This window comes from Leucoraja erinacea, chromosome 1, assembly GCF_028641065.1.
Source record: "Leucoraja erinacea ecotype New England chromosome 1, Leri_hhj_1, whole genome shotgun sequence".
Taxonomy (NCBI): domain Eukaryota; kingdom Metazoa; phylum Chordata; class Chondrichthyes; order Rajiformes; family Rajidae; genus Leucoraja; species Leucoraja erinaceus.
In genome coordinates, this window is record NC_073377.1 from 42,094,019 (window position 1) to 42,114,680 (window position 20,662).

Genomic DNA, 20,662 nt, shown 5'->3' on the forward strand with positions numbered 1-20,662 from the left:
GGGATTTTATATATATTTTAATCACTGACTGAAAGATCTTCACGTTTTGTGTTTCCCCACTAAAACCCCACTGCCTCTCCAGCTGGCTTTCATCCTTTACAATACTCCTTAAACAGTACTTTGGTCATCTGCCCTCTTTTGCCTTTGTGACTTGGAGTGAATTTTTTGTTTTTTATGCTTCTACAGATTGTGAAGCAGCTTGACATGGTTTACTATCCCAAAGTTTTCCACAAATGTACCATTTTATATTACTCTGTGTTTGACAGATTTTCATTTATTTTGCACAGAAGAAAAATATTTTTATTTTTAAATCTTAGAACTAAGTGCAGGATTGAGGTATGGCTCCTTGTTTTTTTTTATTTGCAGAAAGCCCAAAGCCATTTAAAACTTCCTGTGGTGCCTTCCATCCAGAGATTAATGATCTATCGCTGGGCTCATCAAGCTTTAGTTACTCCTTCAGATCATCCGCTTCTGCCACTAATCTGGCAGAAATTCTTTGTCCTGTACCTTCGCCGACCTGGACCAGAGTATGGGTAACTCTCAACATTTTTTACATTATTTTTCTTAGATTCTATTGATTTTGAGAATTTTATTATTTATCATGGATTATTAAATATCAAATTAAATAACAAATCTTTCAAAACTCTTTAGATTCTGGAGTAGTTCCTGAAGATTGGCGGGTAGTAAACGTAACCCCACTTTTTAAGAAGGGAGGGAGAGAGAAAACGGGGAATTACAGACCAGTTAGTCTAACATCGGTAGTGGGGAAACTGTTAGAGTCAGTTATTAAAGATGGGATAGCAGCACATTTGGAAAGTGGTGAAATCATTGGACAAAGTCAGCATGGATTTACGAAAGGTAAATCATGTCTGACGAATCTTATAGAATTTTTCGAGGATGTAACTAGTAGCGTGGATAGTGGAGAACCAGTGGATGTGGTGTATCTGGACTTCCAGAAGGCTTTCGACAAGGTCCCACATAAGATTCAAGATACAAGATTCAATTTAATTGTCATTTGGACCCCTTGAGGTCCAAACGAAATGTCGTTTCTGCAGCCATACATTACAAACAAATAGACCCAAGACACAACATAATTTACATAAACATCCATCACATCGCTGTGATGGAAGGCCAAAAAAACTTATCTCTCCACTGCACTCTCCCCCCCCCCCCCTCCGATATCAGAGTCAAAGTCAAAGCCCCCGGCTGGCGATGGCGATTGTCCCGTGGCCATTAAAGCCACGCCGGGTGATGCGAGGTCGCACATCGGGTCTTGGTGTTAGAGCCCCAGGCGTGCGCTCGCATAGTCCCGCGGCCATTCCAAGCCGCGCGGGGCGGTGATGTCAGGCCCCGCTCCAGGAGGTTTTCGACCCCGCAATACGGGCGGGAGAAGTCGCCGTTGCGAGAGCCCAGAAAAGCGGTTTCCCTCCAGGGACCCGCGGGCTCCCGGTGCCGCCGTCCACCAGACCTGCAGTTGCAGCCTCCGAATCTCCGGAGGTCGGGCCGCAGCAGCAGCAGCAGCGCTCCTCCACCGCTCCACCCGCTCTGGACTCGGCCAGCCCCGCGACGGTGACGGTGAGTCGTTGGCACCAGAGTCCCCGGTCTTCTCCTGTTGGAGGCCGCACCTCGTTGCAGCCCCAACGATAACGGAGACCTGACAAGAAAAGGTCGGGTCTCCCGTGCAGGGAGAGATTTAAAAGTTTCCCCCTCCCTCTCACCCCACCCCCACCCACACACCCCAACACAAAATAACAAAAACTACATAAAAACATAGACAAAATTAATAAAAACGCGGACGGGCTGCAGAGGCCGCTGCTGACGAGAGTCGCGCTGCCTACCGGATTGGTATACAAACTTAAAGCACAAGGCATTGGGGGTTCAGTATTGATGTGGATAGAGAACTGGCTGGCAAACAGGAAGCAAAGAGTAGGAGTAAACGGGTACTTTTCACAATGGCAGGCAGTGACTAGTGGGGTACCGCAAGGCTCAGTGCTGGGACCCCAGCTATTTACAATATATATTAATGATCTGGATGAGGGAATTGAAGGCAATATCTCCAAGTTTGCGGATGACACTAAGCTGGGGGGGGCAGTGTTAGCTGTGAGGAGGATGCTAGGAGACTGCAAGGTGACTTGGATAGGCTGGGTGAGTGGGCAAATGTTTGGCAGATGCAGTATAATGTGGATAAATGTGAGGTTATCCATTTTGGTGGCAAAAACGGGAAAGCAAACTATTATCTAAATGGTGGCCGATTGGGAAAGGGGGAGATGCAGCGAGACCTGGGTGTCATGGTACACCAGTCATTGAAGGTAGGCATGCAGCAGGCAGTAAAGAAAGCGAATGGTATGTTAGCTTTCATTGCAAAAGGATTTGAGTATAGGAGCAGGGAGGTTCTACTGCAGTTGTACAGGGTCTTGGTGAGACCACACCTGGAGTATTGCGTACAGATTTGGTCTCCAAATCTGAGGAAGGACATTATTGCCATAGAGGGAGTGCAGAGACAGTTCACCAGACTGATTCCTGGGATGTCAGGACTGTCTTATGAAGAAAGACTGGATAGACTTGGTTATACTCTCTAGAATTTAGGAGATTGAGAGGGGATCTTATAGAAACTTACAAAATTCTTAAGCCGTTGGACAGGCTAGATGCAGGAAGATTGCTCCCGATGTTGGGGAAGTCCAGGACAAGGGGGTCACAGCTTAAGGATAAGGGGGAAATCCTTTAAAACCGAGATGAGAAGAACTTTTTTCACACAGAGAGTGGTGAATCTCTGGAACTCTCTGCCACAGAGGGTAGTTGAGGCCAGTTCATTGGCTATATTTAAGAGGGAGTTAGATGTGGCCCTTGTGGCTAAGGGGATCAGGGGGTATGGAGAGAAGGCAGGTACGGGATACTGAGTTGGATGATCAGCCATGATCATATTGAATGGCGGTGCAGACTCGAAGGGCCGAATGGCCTACTCCTGCACCTAATTTCTATGTTTCTAAATGTAAAGTTTGCATATAGCTTGCATTTTTATTCATATTTCATATTCCTGCTGTCAGCATTTTTCATATTTTGTCAGCATTCCTTTTGCATTTTAAATACTGATATTTCAAATTTAATGGCTCCAAAGACGCTATCCAAACTTGATTTGCTTTATTTCTTACATTTTTCATTTTACTATTTAACATTATTTTTTAACTTTTAAAATCCAGGTACAAATATGTTTAACATGTATATGTTGCCTGCCATACCTTTTTCCTATTTTAGTATTGTACTCTTTATTCGCCCTCTCTTTGAAAATAAATTCTGCGGTTGTGTCCTGGCTTTAAAAAGATGACCACTCCTCACTACCCCACACACCCCTCCCTAATGGCTTCTGATCCTGACTTTAATTGCTTTTTTTTCAGTTTTAGAACTCTGTTCATACTCGGGTAATTCTGTTTTTGACTCCTTGTAAGGTGTCCTTGAATGCAATTGCTTCTTACTTATAATCCAAAATCACACCTGTGATAATTACATTATTATCTTCCCTTTCATTTGTGCCACCTTCAAAGTGGGAGGCTTTTAGAGATGAGATTGGGAAAGTTCAGGGGCAGCATGTTCCTGTTAATATGAATGGAAAGGCTGGCAGGATTATAGAATCCTAGTTGACAAGGGACATTAAGTCCCCTAGTCTGGCAAAAGGAGGCGTATGTTTGATATAGGCAGCTGGAATCAAGCACATTGCTTGTGGGATGTAAGACTATGGTTAAGAGACTATGACCATGGTCAGGAGGGCAAAAGGAGGACATGATTAGCTCTGGCAGACAATATAAAGGAAAATCCTAATTTCCATGAACAAAAGGATGACAATGGCGCAAGGACCAGCATAGTTGTCAATGTTTTGATCGAAAAGAGAAGGGCCAGATGTTAAATGAATACTTTTCATCATTATTTACTGAGGAGAAGGTCATGGAAGCAAAGGAATTGAGGATGATGAGTAGTGATATTTTGGACCATATCCGAATTATGAAATGTTAGCAATTTCAAGAATATCAAGGTGGAAAAATCCCTAGTGCCTGACTAAGTGTATCGTTAGACATTCTGGGAAATTAGGAAAGACATTGCATGGGTGGACATGGCATGAGTGGAGATATTTACCACATAAAAATAAAATTAATTATGAAAAAGAATTTTGTACAAAAAGAAAATCGTGTTTAATTTGTTTTTTAGTTTGCCAGTGAGTGGCTGTATTGGAAAACGCTATTTCCACAGTACTTCGCATTCTACTTTGCTGAAAGAAATGAAAAAGCGTCTTGTTGAAATAGCAGATTTTCATCATGAAGCTGGTAAAGCTTTAAGGATTTGGAAGAAGGCGCACTCTTCAGAAGATGCTTCATCACCTGATGAGAATCTTGTAATTCTGCGTCCAGAATCAATGACTTCACCAGAATTGCACAGGGAATTGCTCAGGTATAACATTATTTTACTATTAAAATTCTTTAACTATTATTCATTCATCTCAGTAGATGCTGCTGGTGAGGCCAGCACTCGTTGGCTTTACTAATTGCCTTTGATCTGCCACTTAAGATACATTCACATTGCTGTGTGTTTGGAATCACACCCAGGCTAGGTCTGGTCTAAAGGACATTAGTGAACAATATGTCCTACATTCATGTTGTCAGCATGTTTGACATAAGCTTTTTAATTCCAAATGTAATTAAGTAATTGAATCCATTAGCTGCTGGGATGTAGACAGAAGGAACTGCAGATACTGGGTTCCAAAAAAAGTACCCTAGCTGCATATGACAATAAAGTATCATTCATAAGTGGTCCCAGCACTAATCTTAGTGGTGCATCACTCATCATATTGCTTCCAATCACCAAAGTAACCTTTGATCACCACCTTCTGCATCCTATTACCAATATGTACTGTAATACCTACTTTTATCCAATTTACCAACATGCCTTGGATACTATGGGCTCTAATCTTTTTTGACAAGCTTTCCACAAAGGCCTTATTGTTCTTGTACACCAATCTCAAGAAGCTAGAAAACAGATGAAGTGAGGCAAATTATGTGTTGTCTTTCATTGCAAGAAGGTTGGAGTTTAGAGTAGTTAAGTATTGTTACAATTGTGCAGGGCACCAGTACGACTACATCCGACGTACTATGCGCAATGGTCTATTTTTAAAAGTGGCTCTAGATTGGAGGCAATCTAAAAGAGGTTTAATCAGCTACTTCACAGGATGAGATGATTTTCCTATTCAGAATGACCAATGAAAGTAGATTTTACTCTTTGGTGCTTAGAAGAATAATGAGTAATATTGAAACAAAAATGATTGTTAGGGACGACAACAGTGTAGATGTTGAGATGTTTCCACAAATGGGATAATCTTAAATGAAGTTACAAGGGGTGCTTATTAAAACTGAGGTGAATAGGAACGTCTCACAGTGGATAGTGAATCTTTTAATTTCTCGTCACCAGAGGGCTATGGAAGATGGACCAGTGGGTATATTTACAGAGGGAAGTGGTTAAATATTTATAATTGAAAGCTATGAGGAAATGGCATGGATGAGGAGATGAGGTCAGGGGCAATTAGTCATGTTCATTATTGAATGGTATGCCAGACTTGAAGGACTGCTTGGCCTGCTTTTTCTCTTATCATATATATTTTTAAGTTGATTTCAAGCCAATGAAAACACCAGGAGATTTATCTCTCTGTTGAATATGGGATGATGCAAATGCAAAGATACATCCTGTTTACTTATTCATTAACATCTATTGCAGTTTACAATAAATTATTTGTACTTTGTTATGAGACATTAGATGCTTCATGTCTGCATGTGTCTTCATTTTAAAGGCTTTTCCACGTTTTTACATTTTGGCTGGAGGATATCAATCTACAAAAAACTGATCTTTACCTACCCTCTCTACCTGTACAATATGATGCACACAGATTGGCAAAAGTCATGCAAAACCAACAGGTAAAATAGTCCCTATTACCAGATTTTAATTTGTTGAAATTATGAAATAAAAATACGTAATTAATGCATAATTACTTTATTGTATGCAACTACAGTTTTATTTTAGCCTGATGTTGTCTTCTGTTTAATCTAGGATCTTTGGACCGAATATGTTGACAGTGAGCGTATAAAGCATGAGCTCCACGAGACAATGAATCTTTGGATTCAGCTCCACTCTGCATTATCTGTAACTTATAGAACATCCAGTCTTAATAACTCTAATCCACTTTCAGGCATGTGTTTCATACACTTTATATTTAGATGGTGATGGCAATTTAAATTCCTTGCCTAGTAAGGGGAAAATATACAGTTACTTGCAAGACCCTTAACAGCAATATGTATAGAGGGATCTTGGGGTCCAAGTTCTTAGTTCCCTTTGGATAGATTGATAAGGAATATGTATGGCATGCTTGCTTTCATTGGTCAGGGCATTAAGTATAAGAGTCAGGATGTCACGATGCAGGACTTACGTTAGGCACCATTTGTAGTATTGCGTACAGTTTGGTTGCTCCATTATAGGAAGGATATGGTGGCTTTGGAGATGGTGCAGAAAAAGGTTTACCAGAATACAGCCTGGATTTAAAGGTATTAGCTATAAGAAGAGACTAAACCATCTTGGTTTGTTTTCTCGGGAGTGTTGGAGGCAGAGGAGAGGCCCACTTACTTCATAGAAACATAGAAAATAGGTGCAGGAGTAGGCCATTCGGCCCTTCGAGCCTGCACCGCCATTCGGTATGATCATGGCTGATCATCCAACTCAGTATCCCATCCCTGCCTTCTCTCCATACCCCCTGATCCCTTTAGTCACAAGGGCCACATCTAATTCCCTAAATATAGCCAATGAACTGGCCTCAACTACCTCCTGTGGCAGAGAATTCCACAGATTCACCACTCTCTGTGTAAAAATCGATTTTCTCATCTCGGTCCTAAAAGACTTCCCTCTTATCCTTCAACCGTGACCCCTAGTTCTGGACTTCCCCAACATCGGGAATAATCTTCCTGCATCTAGCCTGTCCAACCCCTTAAGAATTTTGTAAGTTTCTATAAGATCCGCCCTCAATCTTCTGAATTCTAGCGTATACAAGCCGAGTCTTCATATGAAAGTCCTGACATCCCAGGAATCAGTCTGGTGAACCTTCTCTGTACTCCCTCTATGGCAAGAATGTCTTTCTTCAGATTAGGAGCCCAAAACTGTACACAGCACTCCAGGTGTGGTCTCACCAAGACCCTGTACAACTGCAGTAGAACCTCCCTGCTCTTATACTCAAATCCTTTTGCTATGAATGCTAACATACCATTTGCTTTCTTCATTGCCTGCTGCACCTGCATTCCTACTTTCAATGACTGGTGTACCATGACATCCAGGTCTCGTTGCATCTCCCCTTTACCTAATCGGCCACCATTCCGATAATAGTCTACTTTCCTGTTTTTGCCACCAAAGTGGATAACCTCACATTTATCCACATTATACTGCATCTGCCATGCATTTGCCCACTCACCCAACCTATCCAAGTCACCTTGCAGCCTCCTAGCATCCTCCTCACAGCTAACACTGCCCCCCAGCTTTGTGTCATCCGCAAACTTGGAGATGTTGCATTCAATTCCCTCATCCAGATTATTAATATATATTGTAAATAGCTGGGGTCCCAGCACTGAGCCTTGCGGTACCCCACAAGTCACTGCCTGCCATTCTGAAAAGGACCCGTTTACTATCAATCTTTGCTTCCTGTCTGCCAGCCAATTCTCTATCCACATCAATACTGAACCCCCAATACCATGTGCTTTAAGTTTCTATACTAATCTCTTATGTGGGACCTTGTCGAAAGCCTTCTGAAAGTCCAGATATAACACATCCACTGGTTCTCCCTTATCCACTCTACTAGTTACATCCTCGAAAAATTCTATAAGTTTCATCAGTCATGATTTACCTTTCATAAATCCATGCTGACTTTGTCCAATGAATTCACCACTTTCCAAATGTGCTGCTATCCCATCTTTAATAACTGACTCCAGAATTTTCCCCACCACCGATGTTAGACTAACTGGTCTGTAATTCCCTGTTTTCTCTCTCCCTCCCTTTTTAAAAAGTGGGGTTACATTAGCCTCCCTCCAGTCCTCAGGAACTACTCCAGAATCCAAAGAGTTTTGAAAAATTATCACTAATGCATCCACTATTTCTGCGGCTACTTCCTTAAGTACTCTGGGATGCAATTTTCTGGCCCTGGGGATTTATCGGCCTTTAAACCATTCAATTTACCTAACACCACTTCCTGGCTAACCTGGATTTCACTTAGTTCCTCCATCTCATTTAACCCCCGGTGCCTTGCTATTTCCGGCAGATTGTTTATGTCTTCCTTAGTGAAGACAGAACCAAAGTAGTTATTTGATTGGTCTGCCATGTCCTTGTTCCCCATGATCAATTCGCCTGTTTCTGACTGCAAGGGACCTACATTTGTTTTAACTAATCTTTTCCTCTTCACATATCTATAAAAACTTTTGCAGTCAGTTTTTTTGTTCCCTGACAGTTTTCTTTCATAATCTATTTTCCCTTTCCTAATTAAGCCTTTTGTCCTCCTCTGCTGGACTCTGAATTTCTCCCAGTCCTCTGGTAGGCTGCTTGTTCTGGCTAATTTGTACGCTTCATCTTTTGTTTTGATACTATCCCTGATTTCCCTTGTTATCCACGGATACACTACCTTCCCTGATTTATTCTTTTGCCAAACTGGGATGAAAACTTGTTGTAGTTCATCCATGCAGTTTTTAAATGCCTTCCATTGAATATCCACCGTCAACCCTTTAAGAATCATTTGCCAGTCTATCTTGGCCAGTTCATGTCTCATACCCTCAAAGTCACCTTTCTTTATGTTCAGGACCCTTGTTTCTGAATTAACAATGTCACTCTCCATCCTAATGAGGAACTCAACCATATTATGGTCACTCTTGCCCAAGGGGCCACGCACAACAAGACTGCTAACTAACCCTTCCTCATTACTCAATACCCAGTCTAGAATAGCCTGCTCTCTCGTTGGTTCTTCTACATGGTGGTTTAGAAAACTATCCCGCATACATTCCAAGAAATCCTCTTCCTCAGCACCCCTGCCAATTTGATTCACCCAATCTATATGTAGATTGAAGTCACCCATTATAATTGTTTTACCTTTGTTGCACGCGTTTCTAATTTTCTGTTTGATGCCATCCCCAAATCCACTACTACTGTTAGGTGGCCGGTACACCACTCCCACTAGCGTTTTCTGCCCCCTAGTATTTCGCAGCTCTACCCATATTGATTCAACATCATCAAAGCTAATGTCTTCCTTTTTATTGCGTTAATCTAACCAGCAATGCAACCCCGCCTCCTTTTCTTTTCTGTCCATCCCTCCTGAATATTGAATATCCCTGGATGTTCAGCTCCCAGCCTTGGTCACCCTGGAGCCATGTCTCCGTGATCCCAACTATATCATATTCATTAATAACTATCTGCACATTCAACTCATCCACCTTATTACGAATGCTCCTTGCATTAAGATACAAAGCCTTCAGGCTTGTTTTTACAACATTCTTACCCCTTATACAATTATGTTGAAAAGTGGCCCTGTTTGATTTTTGCCCTGGATTTGTCTGCCTGCCACTTTTACTTTTCACCTTGCTACCTATTGCTTCTACCCTCATTTTACACCCCTCTGCCTCTCTGCTCTTGCACCCATCCCCCTGCCACATTAGTTTAAATCCTCCCCGACAGCACTAGCAAACACTCCCCCAAGGACATTGGTTCCATTCCAGCCCAGGTGCAGACCGTCCTGTTTGTACTGGTCCCACCTCCCCCAGAACTGGTTCCAATGCCCTAAAAATTTGAATCCCTCCCCCTTGCACCATTTTTCAAGCCACGTATTCATCTGCAATATCCTCCTATTTCTACTCTGACTAGCCCGTGGCACTGGTAGTAATCCAGAGATTATTACCTTTGAGGTCCTACTTTTAAGTTTATCTCCTAGCTCCCTAAATTCACCTTGTAGGACCTCATCCCTTTTTTTACCTATATCGTTGGTGCCAATATGCACCACGACAACTGGCTGTTCACCCTCCCCCTCCAGAATGTTCTGCAGCCGTTCAGTGACATCCCTGACCCTTGCACCAGGGAGGCAACATACCATCCTGGAGTCTCGTTTGCGGCCGCAGAAACGCCTATCTATTCCCCTTACAATTGAATCCCCTATTACTATTGCCCTTCCACTCTCTTTTCTCCCCTCATGTGCCGCAAAGCCCACCCCCCCCCCCCATGGTGCCATGAACTTGGCTGCTGCTGCCTTCCCCTGATGAGCCATCTCCCCCAACAGTATCCAAAATGGTATACCTGTTTAGGAGGGAGATGACCGCAGGGGACTCCTGCACTACCTGCCTACTGCTTCGCTGGCTAGTGGCCACCCGTTCCCTTTCTGTCCTCTTTCCTTTTACCTGCGGTGTGACCAACTCGCTGTACGTGCTATTCACGACTTTCTCAGCATCGTGGATGCTCCAGTATGAATCCAACCGCAGCTCCAACCGTTCAGTACGGTCTGCCAGGAGCTGCAGCTGGACACACTTCCTGCAAACGTAGTCACCAGGGACACCGACCATATCCCTGATCTCCCACATGTTGCAGGATGAGCAAACCACGGGGCCAATCTCCACTGACATAGCTTACTCCTAAATTAACTCAACTCCCTCACACTATAAAAATCTTTATCCTTTAAACTATAATATGTCTTGCCCTTGTTTAATTTAACAAAATGCTTATCAGGATTATCAGGATCTTACTTATCAGGATAAATTCTAGCTGACAATCCTCGGCCCAATTTTCAATCTAATCTATATCCTTTGTAGCCTTTGTCAAAATTCCCGGCTATCCACAAAACCACCAATGTTTATGTCATTCACAAACTTGCCAATGACATTCATAGATATCTATCACAAGTAACAAAGGTCCTTGCACCATCCAATCTTCCAATCACTTCCAATCAGAAAAGCATCCTTCCACCACCAACCATCCTATGCCCCCTATCAAGACAATTTTGGATCCATTTAGCCAGCTTGCCTTGGATCTCGTGTACCTTAATCTTCTGAAGCAACCTATCAAGCTGAACCTTATAAATAGCTTACCAAAATCCATAGACTGTGTCTACCCCCCCGCCCCCATTTCTTTCTTCTTCTTCTTAGTTACCTCCTCAAAAAACTCAACTTAAATAAAGTTAACAATATTTGCCAAAAATGATAATGTTGCATTTCTGTATTGCTCTTCCTGAAAGCAGATCATTTTCATTTGTCGGTTTAACAGTCAGTAGGATTATATAATTCAAAAATTAGCTTGATTAAAGGAATTAAATGTCTCCAAATAGATTTTGAGAAACTATTACTAGGACCTATATTTATGAGACAATGCCAGAATGCATAAAATGCTGGAAAATGTAAACACCAGTTCCCTCGATGTTCATGCAGTTATTATAATTGATAATTTTAGATTTTATGCTCAAAACCAATGACAATGATGTTTTTTTCTTTCCATTTTAGCTAAAGACCAAATCTATAATGATCTGAAAACCCGCAATGCCCCTGTACCTGCTGTGACACTGCAGCGTGTGAAAGCTCCTGTTCCAGATATTGTCTGCAGTAGTCTAACAGACAAAAAAGCAGCAATTGAGCTTGTTTGGCATTATCTAAACATCTTGCAACAACAAGCAAAGTAAGTTGCCAGCAGTAAGCTATTCCTTGCTTGATAAATCAGATGTTTTTATGCACTCTCTGAGCCATTTTGTCCGAGAGATTTATCTTTATTCTCAATAAACTGTTGAGAATTTTCCTGGTTCCGTGTGAGCGCCCTTGTTAATATTTCTCAAGTACCATCTCCTAATTTGATTTCTTCAGCCCTTTTTCATGAAACCACCCCTTGCCCTATTTTCAACCGACCATTTTGTTCTAGGTATGTATCTATTTCTGAAACTCTTATTATTATTTCCTTTATATTATAAAGCTAAATACCAACTCTTCCAACTGATTACCATACTTTCCAACAGCAGAGGCATTTTTTTTCTTATTCAAGCACACGTTTTTAAAGGTAACATTTCTGTACATAAAGTAAGTTTCACTTCTCTAATGCAACTCCTCAAATGTTGCTAATATTAGCACAAAGTTTCATCCTTATTTGTGAATTGTGGAGAAAAATGGAATAATTGTATTTTTCAGAATTGCTGCCCAATGGGAATCCCAGCAAGTAGCTCTCGACAGTGAGCTTTTGGAAACATTACCTAAATTATATAGCAATCGAGAGGAACAGATCACAAAGAAATTGGAGTGCCGAGGTAGTTCTTCAAATCGTACTTGCCAAGGAGCAACAAATGTCCATGTGAAGGTCGGCAATTGTTTACCCATCTGCCTGCTGTGTATAGTTTAAACAATGAAAATGTAAAGATTTTAGGGAGGGAAGGATGACTATCTTGGGTATACCAACAATTATCTCAGCCAGAAATTAAATACCTTGTCAGATTAATTTCAAATTAACTTGTAGATAATACAATATAAAGAGTGCCATGATTTTATGGTGAACACAGTAAATGAGTAGAAAAAGAAGAAATAATTTATTTTGTGTATTTATCCTATAATAATTCATGAGCGAACACTTGCCCTCTATAGTCATTTTCAAACGATTAATTTTATAGTTGATGGGGCAATTAAATGAGGGAGAAAGGAATGGAAAGATAAAATGACCAAACTGCGTGAGCTGTGTTCATGGTGTCTCATATTGAGCATGAGCACGAAGAGCTAGCTGGACTAATTCAGTTCTGTAAATTATGTGTAATTTGTAACTGTTGCATATTAATGGCAATAGTTACACTGAAGTACTGAAGTATACTAATGTATGCAAGTTAGATAATGAAAGGTTTATGTAAGCCATCTTGAAAAAAGAATTAAAATGACATCAATTAATTTCTGTTCAAATTTTAGTGCAAACAATTGTATGAGGATAATGCTGTAAAACAACAGATTGGTGCTTTAGTCAAAGATACTAGCCAATTGCAAACCAATGTTGCCCATCCTCCTCCTCAACATATTGCTGAAGCTGCTGTATATGTGGAGAACTTAATAACGTAAGTGTATACTGATATTCTTTCTTGTCAGAAGTGTGTTTTGTATATTTGCAAGAATGTTAAATTTACTTGAATTCAACCATTTTTGAATGTCTTAACATTAGGATATTACAAAGTAGGAGCAGAGTAAACTATTAACGATTCCAATGAAAATTCAGCTAACATTGTTAGTAAGTTTATAGATGACACCAACATTGGTGAGAAAGGACATCTAAATTTACAACAGGACAAGCAATTTTCCCATTGTGGATTTAATTTTAATTAAATTTGCAAAAACTCATTCTAATTAACTCTCAGGTTTTCAATGGGTGGATAAAATGTGTGCTTTTTCGAATTATGTTTTATACAAATGTACATTAACAACTGGCCAATCATAAAAAACGTTTGACATTTTAAAGTTTTTATTTCTAGTTATTTGCTTAGCGACTTTCAAATGCCACATATCATTGTTTCCAGGGCCTTAGTGAATGCCTTCAAACTCCATCATACTGAAAGTTATCAGAAAGTTGGCATTGCCTTGTTCTATGAGATTGTCTCCTTTGTGTGTGATGAAACACAGCGGCATCCACCAACAAGACAGTTCTTTACATCATGCATTGAAATCCTTGGACAGGTATGAATATTATTTCTTTGGATGTTACATGTATCTAATACAAGCAAATATAAATCATATTTTGATTAACATTTTGTTATTGTTTGAAAATTAAGCAAAATACAGAGGCTGGAAATCTGAAATCGAAACAAACTGCTGGAAAAAAACTCAGCAAGTCATACAGTATCTGTTGGGAGAGAAATAGTTAACATTTTAGATCTGGGACCTTTTCTCCATTCTGATGAACTTCCCTACCCTACCACTAGACATGAAATATTCACCTCTTCTCTTTCTGCAGATGTTACCTGGCCTGTTCAGCTTTTCCAGCTTTTTCTGTATTAAGATTCGCTCTCCTTCTGATATCTTGACAAAACAGTTCTTTACTGATATTTCTGTCACTCCAAGTTTCTTCATTTCACTGGTCATAATTCCTCTTTCTGTCTCATATCTCCAACATGCAATTAGGGCATGCTGAACTGTTTCCGGCTGATGGCATTCCTCACACAGCCCAGTAGGGTGTTTTCCCAATATTTTTAATGTGCTGTTCAGGTGAGTGTGTCCTATCCTCAATCTTGCTAATACTACCTGTTCCCTCCTGTTCCCCCCTCTTCTTGCTGTAATGCCCACTCTGTTTTGTAGCGAATAGAGGTGTCTCCCCTTTGTCTCCTGTTCCCAGTATTGTTGCCATTCCTGATTTATTTTCTTCCACACAATGTGTTTTCCTTCAGATTTGGATAATTGTAAGTTTACCTCTATGTTTCTTTTTTTTTAAAGCCTCCTTTGCTAATTTATCCACCTTTTCATTTCCTAGAACACCAATGTGTGCTGGGACCCACAACAAAGTCACGTCACTGCCCCTCCTTGTCACTTGGCTTAATAGTAGCAGGATTTCATACACTAGGTCAGGCCGCCTATGGGATGCACCAGACCTAATACTCTGGATTGCAGATAATGAGTCGCTACATATTAATACTTTGCATGGTTGCACCTGTTCCATCCACCGAACTGCCATCAAAATAGCGTACAGTTCCACTGTATATACTGTCAAATAGTTATTTGTTCTTTTGCAAAGCTCAACATTCATCCCCTGGACTACCACAGCCGCCCCTGTTGTTTCAGCTACTGGGTCCTTTGATCCATCTGTGAAAATTAAGAGGTGTTCCCTGTATCTATTATCTATATGGCTATTATATTCTGTCTTTAGGTCTGAATTTTTGTTCCTCCTTTTTGCCTCCCATATCTCCAGATCAACTTTTGGGATGTTCAGTAACCATATTGGCACAGATGGCCACAATACTGCAGGGCAGAACTCTTTGTCCTCTACTCCCATGTCCCTTGCCACAACTCCTCCAACCCAGCCGAAGATTCCAGACTGAGCCACCCCTCTCTCCCAGCACTCCTATACTACCTGTTTTGTTGGGTGGTTCTCTCCATGACCCTTAAGGCTTAACCAGTAATTAGCCATTAGTTGTCTGCGGCGCAGTCTCAACGGCATCTCCCCAGTTTCCACCTGAAGTGCACATACAGGTGACGTCCGCACACCTCCTATACAGACTCTTAGAGCTTCTGCTTGGACTTTGTCCAACTCGGACAACACTGACTTAGATGCTGACCCATAAGCTATACTGCCATACTCTAGTCTGGATCTGATCAGTGATACATAAATATGTTTAAGAGATAGTACATCTGCTCCCCACTCTAAACCTGCCAAGCATCTCATTACATTGATGGCTTTTTTGCATTTTTCAATTATTTTTGTAATGTGGACCCTCCATGTTAATCTGGAGTCAAAATGAACTCCCAGGAAACGGAAATCTTTTACTCTTTCCAAATTGTTGCCGTATAGTTTTAACTGGACATCCTCTTTAATTTTTTTTCTTTGTGAAAACCATTATCTTTGTCTTCTCTATAGAGAATTTAAAACCCCATTTCCATCCCCACTCTTCCACCTGGGCTATCTATCCCTTGCTGTACTTTTTCCACGATAAAATCTATATTCCTCCCCCTTCTCCATAAGCTGCCATCATGTGCAAAGAGCGATCGCCCCATCTCTGGTTGAATGTTTGTAAATATATCATTGATCATGATTGAGAATAGGATCGGGCTTATCGCACTTCCCTGGGGAGTTCCATTCTCGATTACACATTTACTAGAGATGTCTGACCCTATTTTAACTTGTATACTTCTACCGTTGAGAAAATCCATTATCCAGTTAAAAATATTTCCTCCTACTCCCATTAAATGCAGCTTTATTAGAAGACCTTCTCTCCACAACATATCGTAAGCCTTCTCTACATCAAAAAATATGGTAACTACAGATTATTTTTTGACGTGCTTTCCTTATATCATCTTCCAAGCACAGAACTGGATCATTAGTACCTCTTCCTTTTCTAAATCCACTCTGATAATTAGCCACTATACCTTTTTCTTCCATTAGATGCATTAATCTTTAATTTACCATTCTTTCCATCAGTTTACACATGTGTGCTGTTAAGGCTATAGGTCTATAATTTACTGGATTACTTGCATCTTTCCCTGGTTTTCTAATAGGCACAATGATTGCTTCCTTCCACCTCTCCGGTATTCGCCCTTCTTCCCACACCTTGTTATATAGTGCAAGTATCTTTTGGAGTCCCTCCTCACTTAGATGCTTTATCATTATGTAACAAATATCATCCTTCCCTGGGGCTGAGTTCTTACACTTGGCCAGAGCTCTCTTTAGCTCCCCCAAATTAAATGGAATATTGTACTTGTCCTCTGTGATACCTTTCCTTTGTAAGGCCTCAACATTTTCCTCTCTTGTTCTTTCCCTACCTCTTCTTCCTTCATCTGATAAGTTGTGGGAGCTGTGAACCCTACTAAAAGTGTTAACCATTAGTTCTGCTTTGTCTTTATTTGAGACTACAGTTTGATCTCCATTTGTTAGAATAGGATAACTCCACTCCCTTTTATCACCTTCCATTTTTTTAATCATCCCCCATATCTCCCCTACCTGTGTTGTGTTTCCAATTGAATCACAATACTTCCTCCAGTATGCTCTTTGTTTGTTTGTCTTATAGTCCTCCTTACAATTGCCTGAGCCTGTTTGTAATTAATCATGTGTTGGTAGTTATGAGTTCTTTTTAATAATCTGAATGCTCTGTTTCTATTCACCACCGCCTCTTTACACTTATTGTCCCACCATGGCACAGCTTTCCTTTTTGATCTTCCTTTACTTTTTGGTATGGAAACTAATGCTGCTCTTTTGATACCTTCTGACACTTTATTCTCAAAGTTTTCTATATCTGTCTCTTCTTGTATCGGTTTTACATATTTATCACTTTCCTCCTTAGATTTCTCCCAATTAGCCTTTCCAAAAACCCATCGTCCACTTCTGTTTTCTTTACTCATAATTAAATTAATATTTATTTTGTATAGCACAGGATGATGATCACTTCCTATGGTACCCTTTTCATATACTTCCCAGTTACATTTAGCAGCAATCCTATTAGAAACAAGTGTAAGGTCCAACACAGACACCTTCCCTGTCCTAACATCTACCCTGGTCTTCTTTCCATCATTTAGCCATACTAGATTACCATCATTTAATAATTCCTCAATTACCTGTCCATTATTATCTGATTTTCCACTGCCCCATAATGTATTATGTGCGTTAAAGTCCCCACACCAAATAACATTAGATTTGCTCTGGCCTTCTACTTCCTGTAACTTATTGACCTCTAATCGCTTACATGGATTATAGTAATTTATTACCACTATTTTCCTCCTCTCAGACCACACTTCTATTACCACATATTCCTGTTCCTGCCCAATTCCTAATACCCTGTATGGTATCCCTTTTTTAATGAAAGTGGCGCAACCCCCTCCTCCCCCATTTCCCCTATCACATCTCACTGCAACATAATCATATAGAACAAAATCTAAACTTGGTTTCAACCAGGTTTCCTGGATACATACGACATCTGGTTTTTCCTTCCTACTGTCTATGAATTGCTTAAAGTCTTGCCCATTGGCTAACAAGCTTCTTGCATTCCATTGTAGGATTAACATTAATATTATTAACCCACACATGTTGACTCTTGGCTCGCCTGGATACTGAGACCATCATGTATTTCCTCCCACTTCAATCCTGCCATGCCCAAGTGGTGGACTGCAGCCTTTACAATGATTTGGATCCTTTCTGTTTTGGATTTTACTTCTGCTGTCGCATTTATTACTCCTGCTATAAATATAACCAGGTTTTTCTTTTCTTTCCATATACTCTTTTCTTTTTCTTTTATTGTCTCCATTATGCCCATATCTTGTTCCCTCCTGATCCTTCTTTCATTCATCTGTTTTGTAGGGTCAGCCCTTTTTGCTGCCTCTGCATAGGAGACCTTTTCCTTCACTCTTATGTTTTGTACTTCAGCTTCGCGTTTCATCACCTCACATCCCCAGTAAGCCACACTATGCTCTCCTCCACAATTACAGCACTTTGGTCTGACCCCCTCTCCACACTGACCATATTCATGGTCCCCACTACACCTTGCGCATTTCCTCGCCCCCTTGCACATTTTAGCTATATGCCCAAATTTCTGACATTTGAAGCACCTCATTGGTTTGGGTATGTACTCTCTTACGCTATATCGCATGAATCCAAAATGGACCACTTTTGGAAGGGATTCTGTCTTGAATTCGACCAGAACTGACTCAGTTTCCTCTTTCTTTGCTCCTTTGGTCATTCTTTTGGCATTCATAATTAATTCACATCTCTTCCTGAGTTCCTGAACCAGTTCACTCATATTAACTTTGAGAGAGATTCCATAGATAACCCCTTTACACCCTGCCCTCCTCCGTTCTCCCACTCTCACTACTTTGATTATTTTTGTTTTGTCAATCTTGTTCATTTTCATTGCCTTTTCAACTTGAGCCTCACTGTTGCACCCTATTAGCATGTTTCCATCTTCCAGCACTCTTGCATACTTTACTTCCCCAACCTGGGCTCTGATTATTTTTGTCAGCTTCAATGGCTCTATCTTCTTTACTCCTCCTTCTCCTTCAAACCTCACCACTACATTTAACGAAATTTCCTTTTCTGGTTCCTTGTCTTCACTCTCCGATCCACCAGTATTGTTTTTCCTTCTTTTACGGCTGCTCTTCCTGGGACTACCCCGTGCTCCCACAGTTTCCCACTCCTTCTCAACACTTTCTTCGTTATCCTCTCTTCCACTGGCCTCCATACCACTAGACCCACTCTCTCCTATCATTTTGTAACAGCAGGGAATAGTGCCAGAGCACCGTTTACCGGACCTATACAGGCCGTCGGCCGATACCCCGATACAATATCTCCCTACTACTCCAACTGCTGTTCTGTCTGCTTCTAACAGCTCTGTCTTTTTTCCCTCCGGCGGCTCCCCGCCTCTCCGGCGCCCGTCAACCCAAAATCAAACTGATGATCTCGAGGTAAGATTCTGCTGATATAGCAGGACACTTCCCTTAACTCATGACGTCACGTGCCTCTCAAAGCCTGTCACGTGACAGTCCCCATTCAGCTGACGAGGGTTCAACAACAAGTGGTCTGACCACCAGGTGGAACCACAAGAGAACTGAATCTGGTATGAGAGTGAGTAATTATCATTCAACTCAACTCAACAGAAAATAATTGTTGACTGCTATGTAACATCGTATTTGGTCAAGCCGCACATGTTGAAGTCCATGTACTTAGTAGTTTCAAGAGTACTTTTGTTTCTTTTAGATCTTTTTTAAAGTTTTAAAAATAATTCTTAATTAGTCATTGTCCATAATTGTCCATAATTAATGCAAAAGAGGTTGACCAGCATTAGAGCATTAGAGCATTAGCTATAAGAAGTCTGAAAAAGGGTCTCGACACGAAATGTCACCCATTCCTTCTCTTCGGATATGCTGCCTGTCCCGCTGAGTTACTCCAGCATTTTGTATCTACCTTTAGCTATAAGAAGAGGTCGTTCAATCTTAGATTGTTTTCTCTGCAGCATCAGAGATTGAGGGGCACCCTGGCAGATGTTTATAAAATTATGAGAAGCATAAATAGGGTGACAAACACACATCTTTTTCCAGGGTGCAAATGTGAAATACGAGAGGGAATAGATTTAAAGTGAGAGTCGGAAATTTAAAATAAATTTGTGAGGCAAGTTTATTTTGCACAGACTTGTATTAGGTCCCAGGAATGTGCTGCCAGATGAGGTGGTGGAAGCAGATAAGATAGCAACATCTCAGAGCTCCCGTGGATTTGGAAGCAACAGCAACAAAGAGAAGCAGGAGAAAACACTGATTGGCTCTAGCCCGAGTGGGAGGAGAGTTAGAAGCGAGTCAGAGGGGGAAAACAGTTTAAAACTGAGGAATTTGGTTTGTAAATTGGTAAATTAAGCAATTTATCAGTCAATATAAGCAAGGCAGCTCTTAGGGAACGGCAGTGAGGGAGCGGCCTTGTGAGGAAGTGCCCTGTGAAAAAAGTGTGAGTCTTTGGCTCAAGGGTCTTCGGCGAGGAGGCTACGCAAAACGCTGGAGAGGGAGAGACGAAAGAAGGAGATGTCAGGAAAGCTGATTCAGTGTGATACTTGCAGTATGTTGGAGGCTAAGGACTCTGCTGGTGCCTCTGGCTGCTACAAATGTGAGAAGTGCATCCAGGTACAGCACCTGAAGGACCGTGTTGGGGAAATGGAGAAGCAAGTGGATGACCTCAGGTTCATCCGAGAAACGGTGAGAAAGGGAGGGAAGCATGGAATGCAAACGTCCCCGGGTGTTGTACCTCTTGTGAACAGGTTCACCCACTTAGAAGCTGTCGGGACAGAAGACGGTATTTCACTGAGCGGCTGACTGGCTTGCAAAGCAAAAAGGGCTGTTGAGCCAAAACCAAAGAGGCCAACGTCAGGCAACGCCGTTGTAGTTTGAGACTACATTGTGAGAGGTACGGACAGGGGTTTCTGCGGCAACAGACGGAATTC

At 41.2% G+C, this 20,662-nt stretch overlaps 1 protein-coding gene across 1 annotated transcript in view; it reads left to right on the forward strand.

The window, feature by feature from the left end:
* Positions 1–20,662, forward strand: part of epg5 (ectopic P-granules autophagy protein 5 homolog (C. elegans)) — a 129,716-nt gene that overhangs the window by 67,127 nt on the left and 41,927 nt on the right. The window contains 8 exon segments of the mRNA XM_055633414.1: positions 367–533; positions 4,198–4,437; positions 5,828–5,951; positions 6,085–6,223; positions 11,535–11,706; positions 12,207–12,372; positions 12,966–13,108; positions 13,565–13,721. Coding sequence (XP_055489389.1) covers positions 367–533; positions 4,198–4,437; positions 5,828–5,951; positions 6,085–6,223; positions 11,535–11,706; positions 12,207–12,372; positions 12,966–13,108; positions 13,565–13,721 — 1,308 coding nt within the window.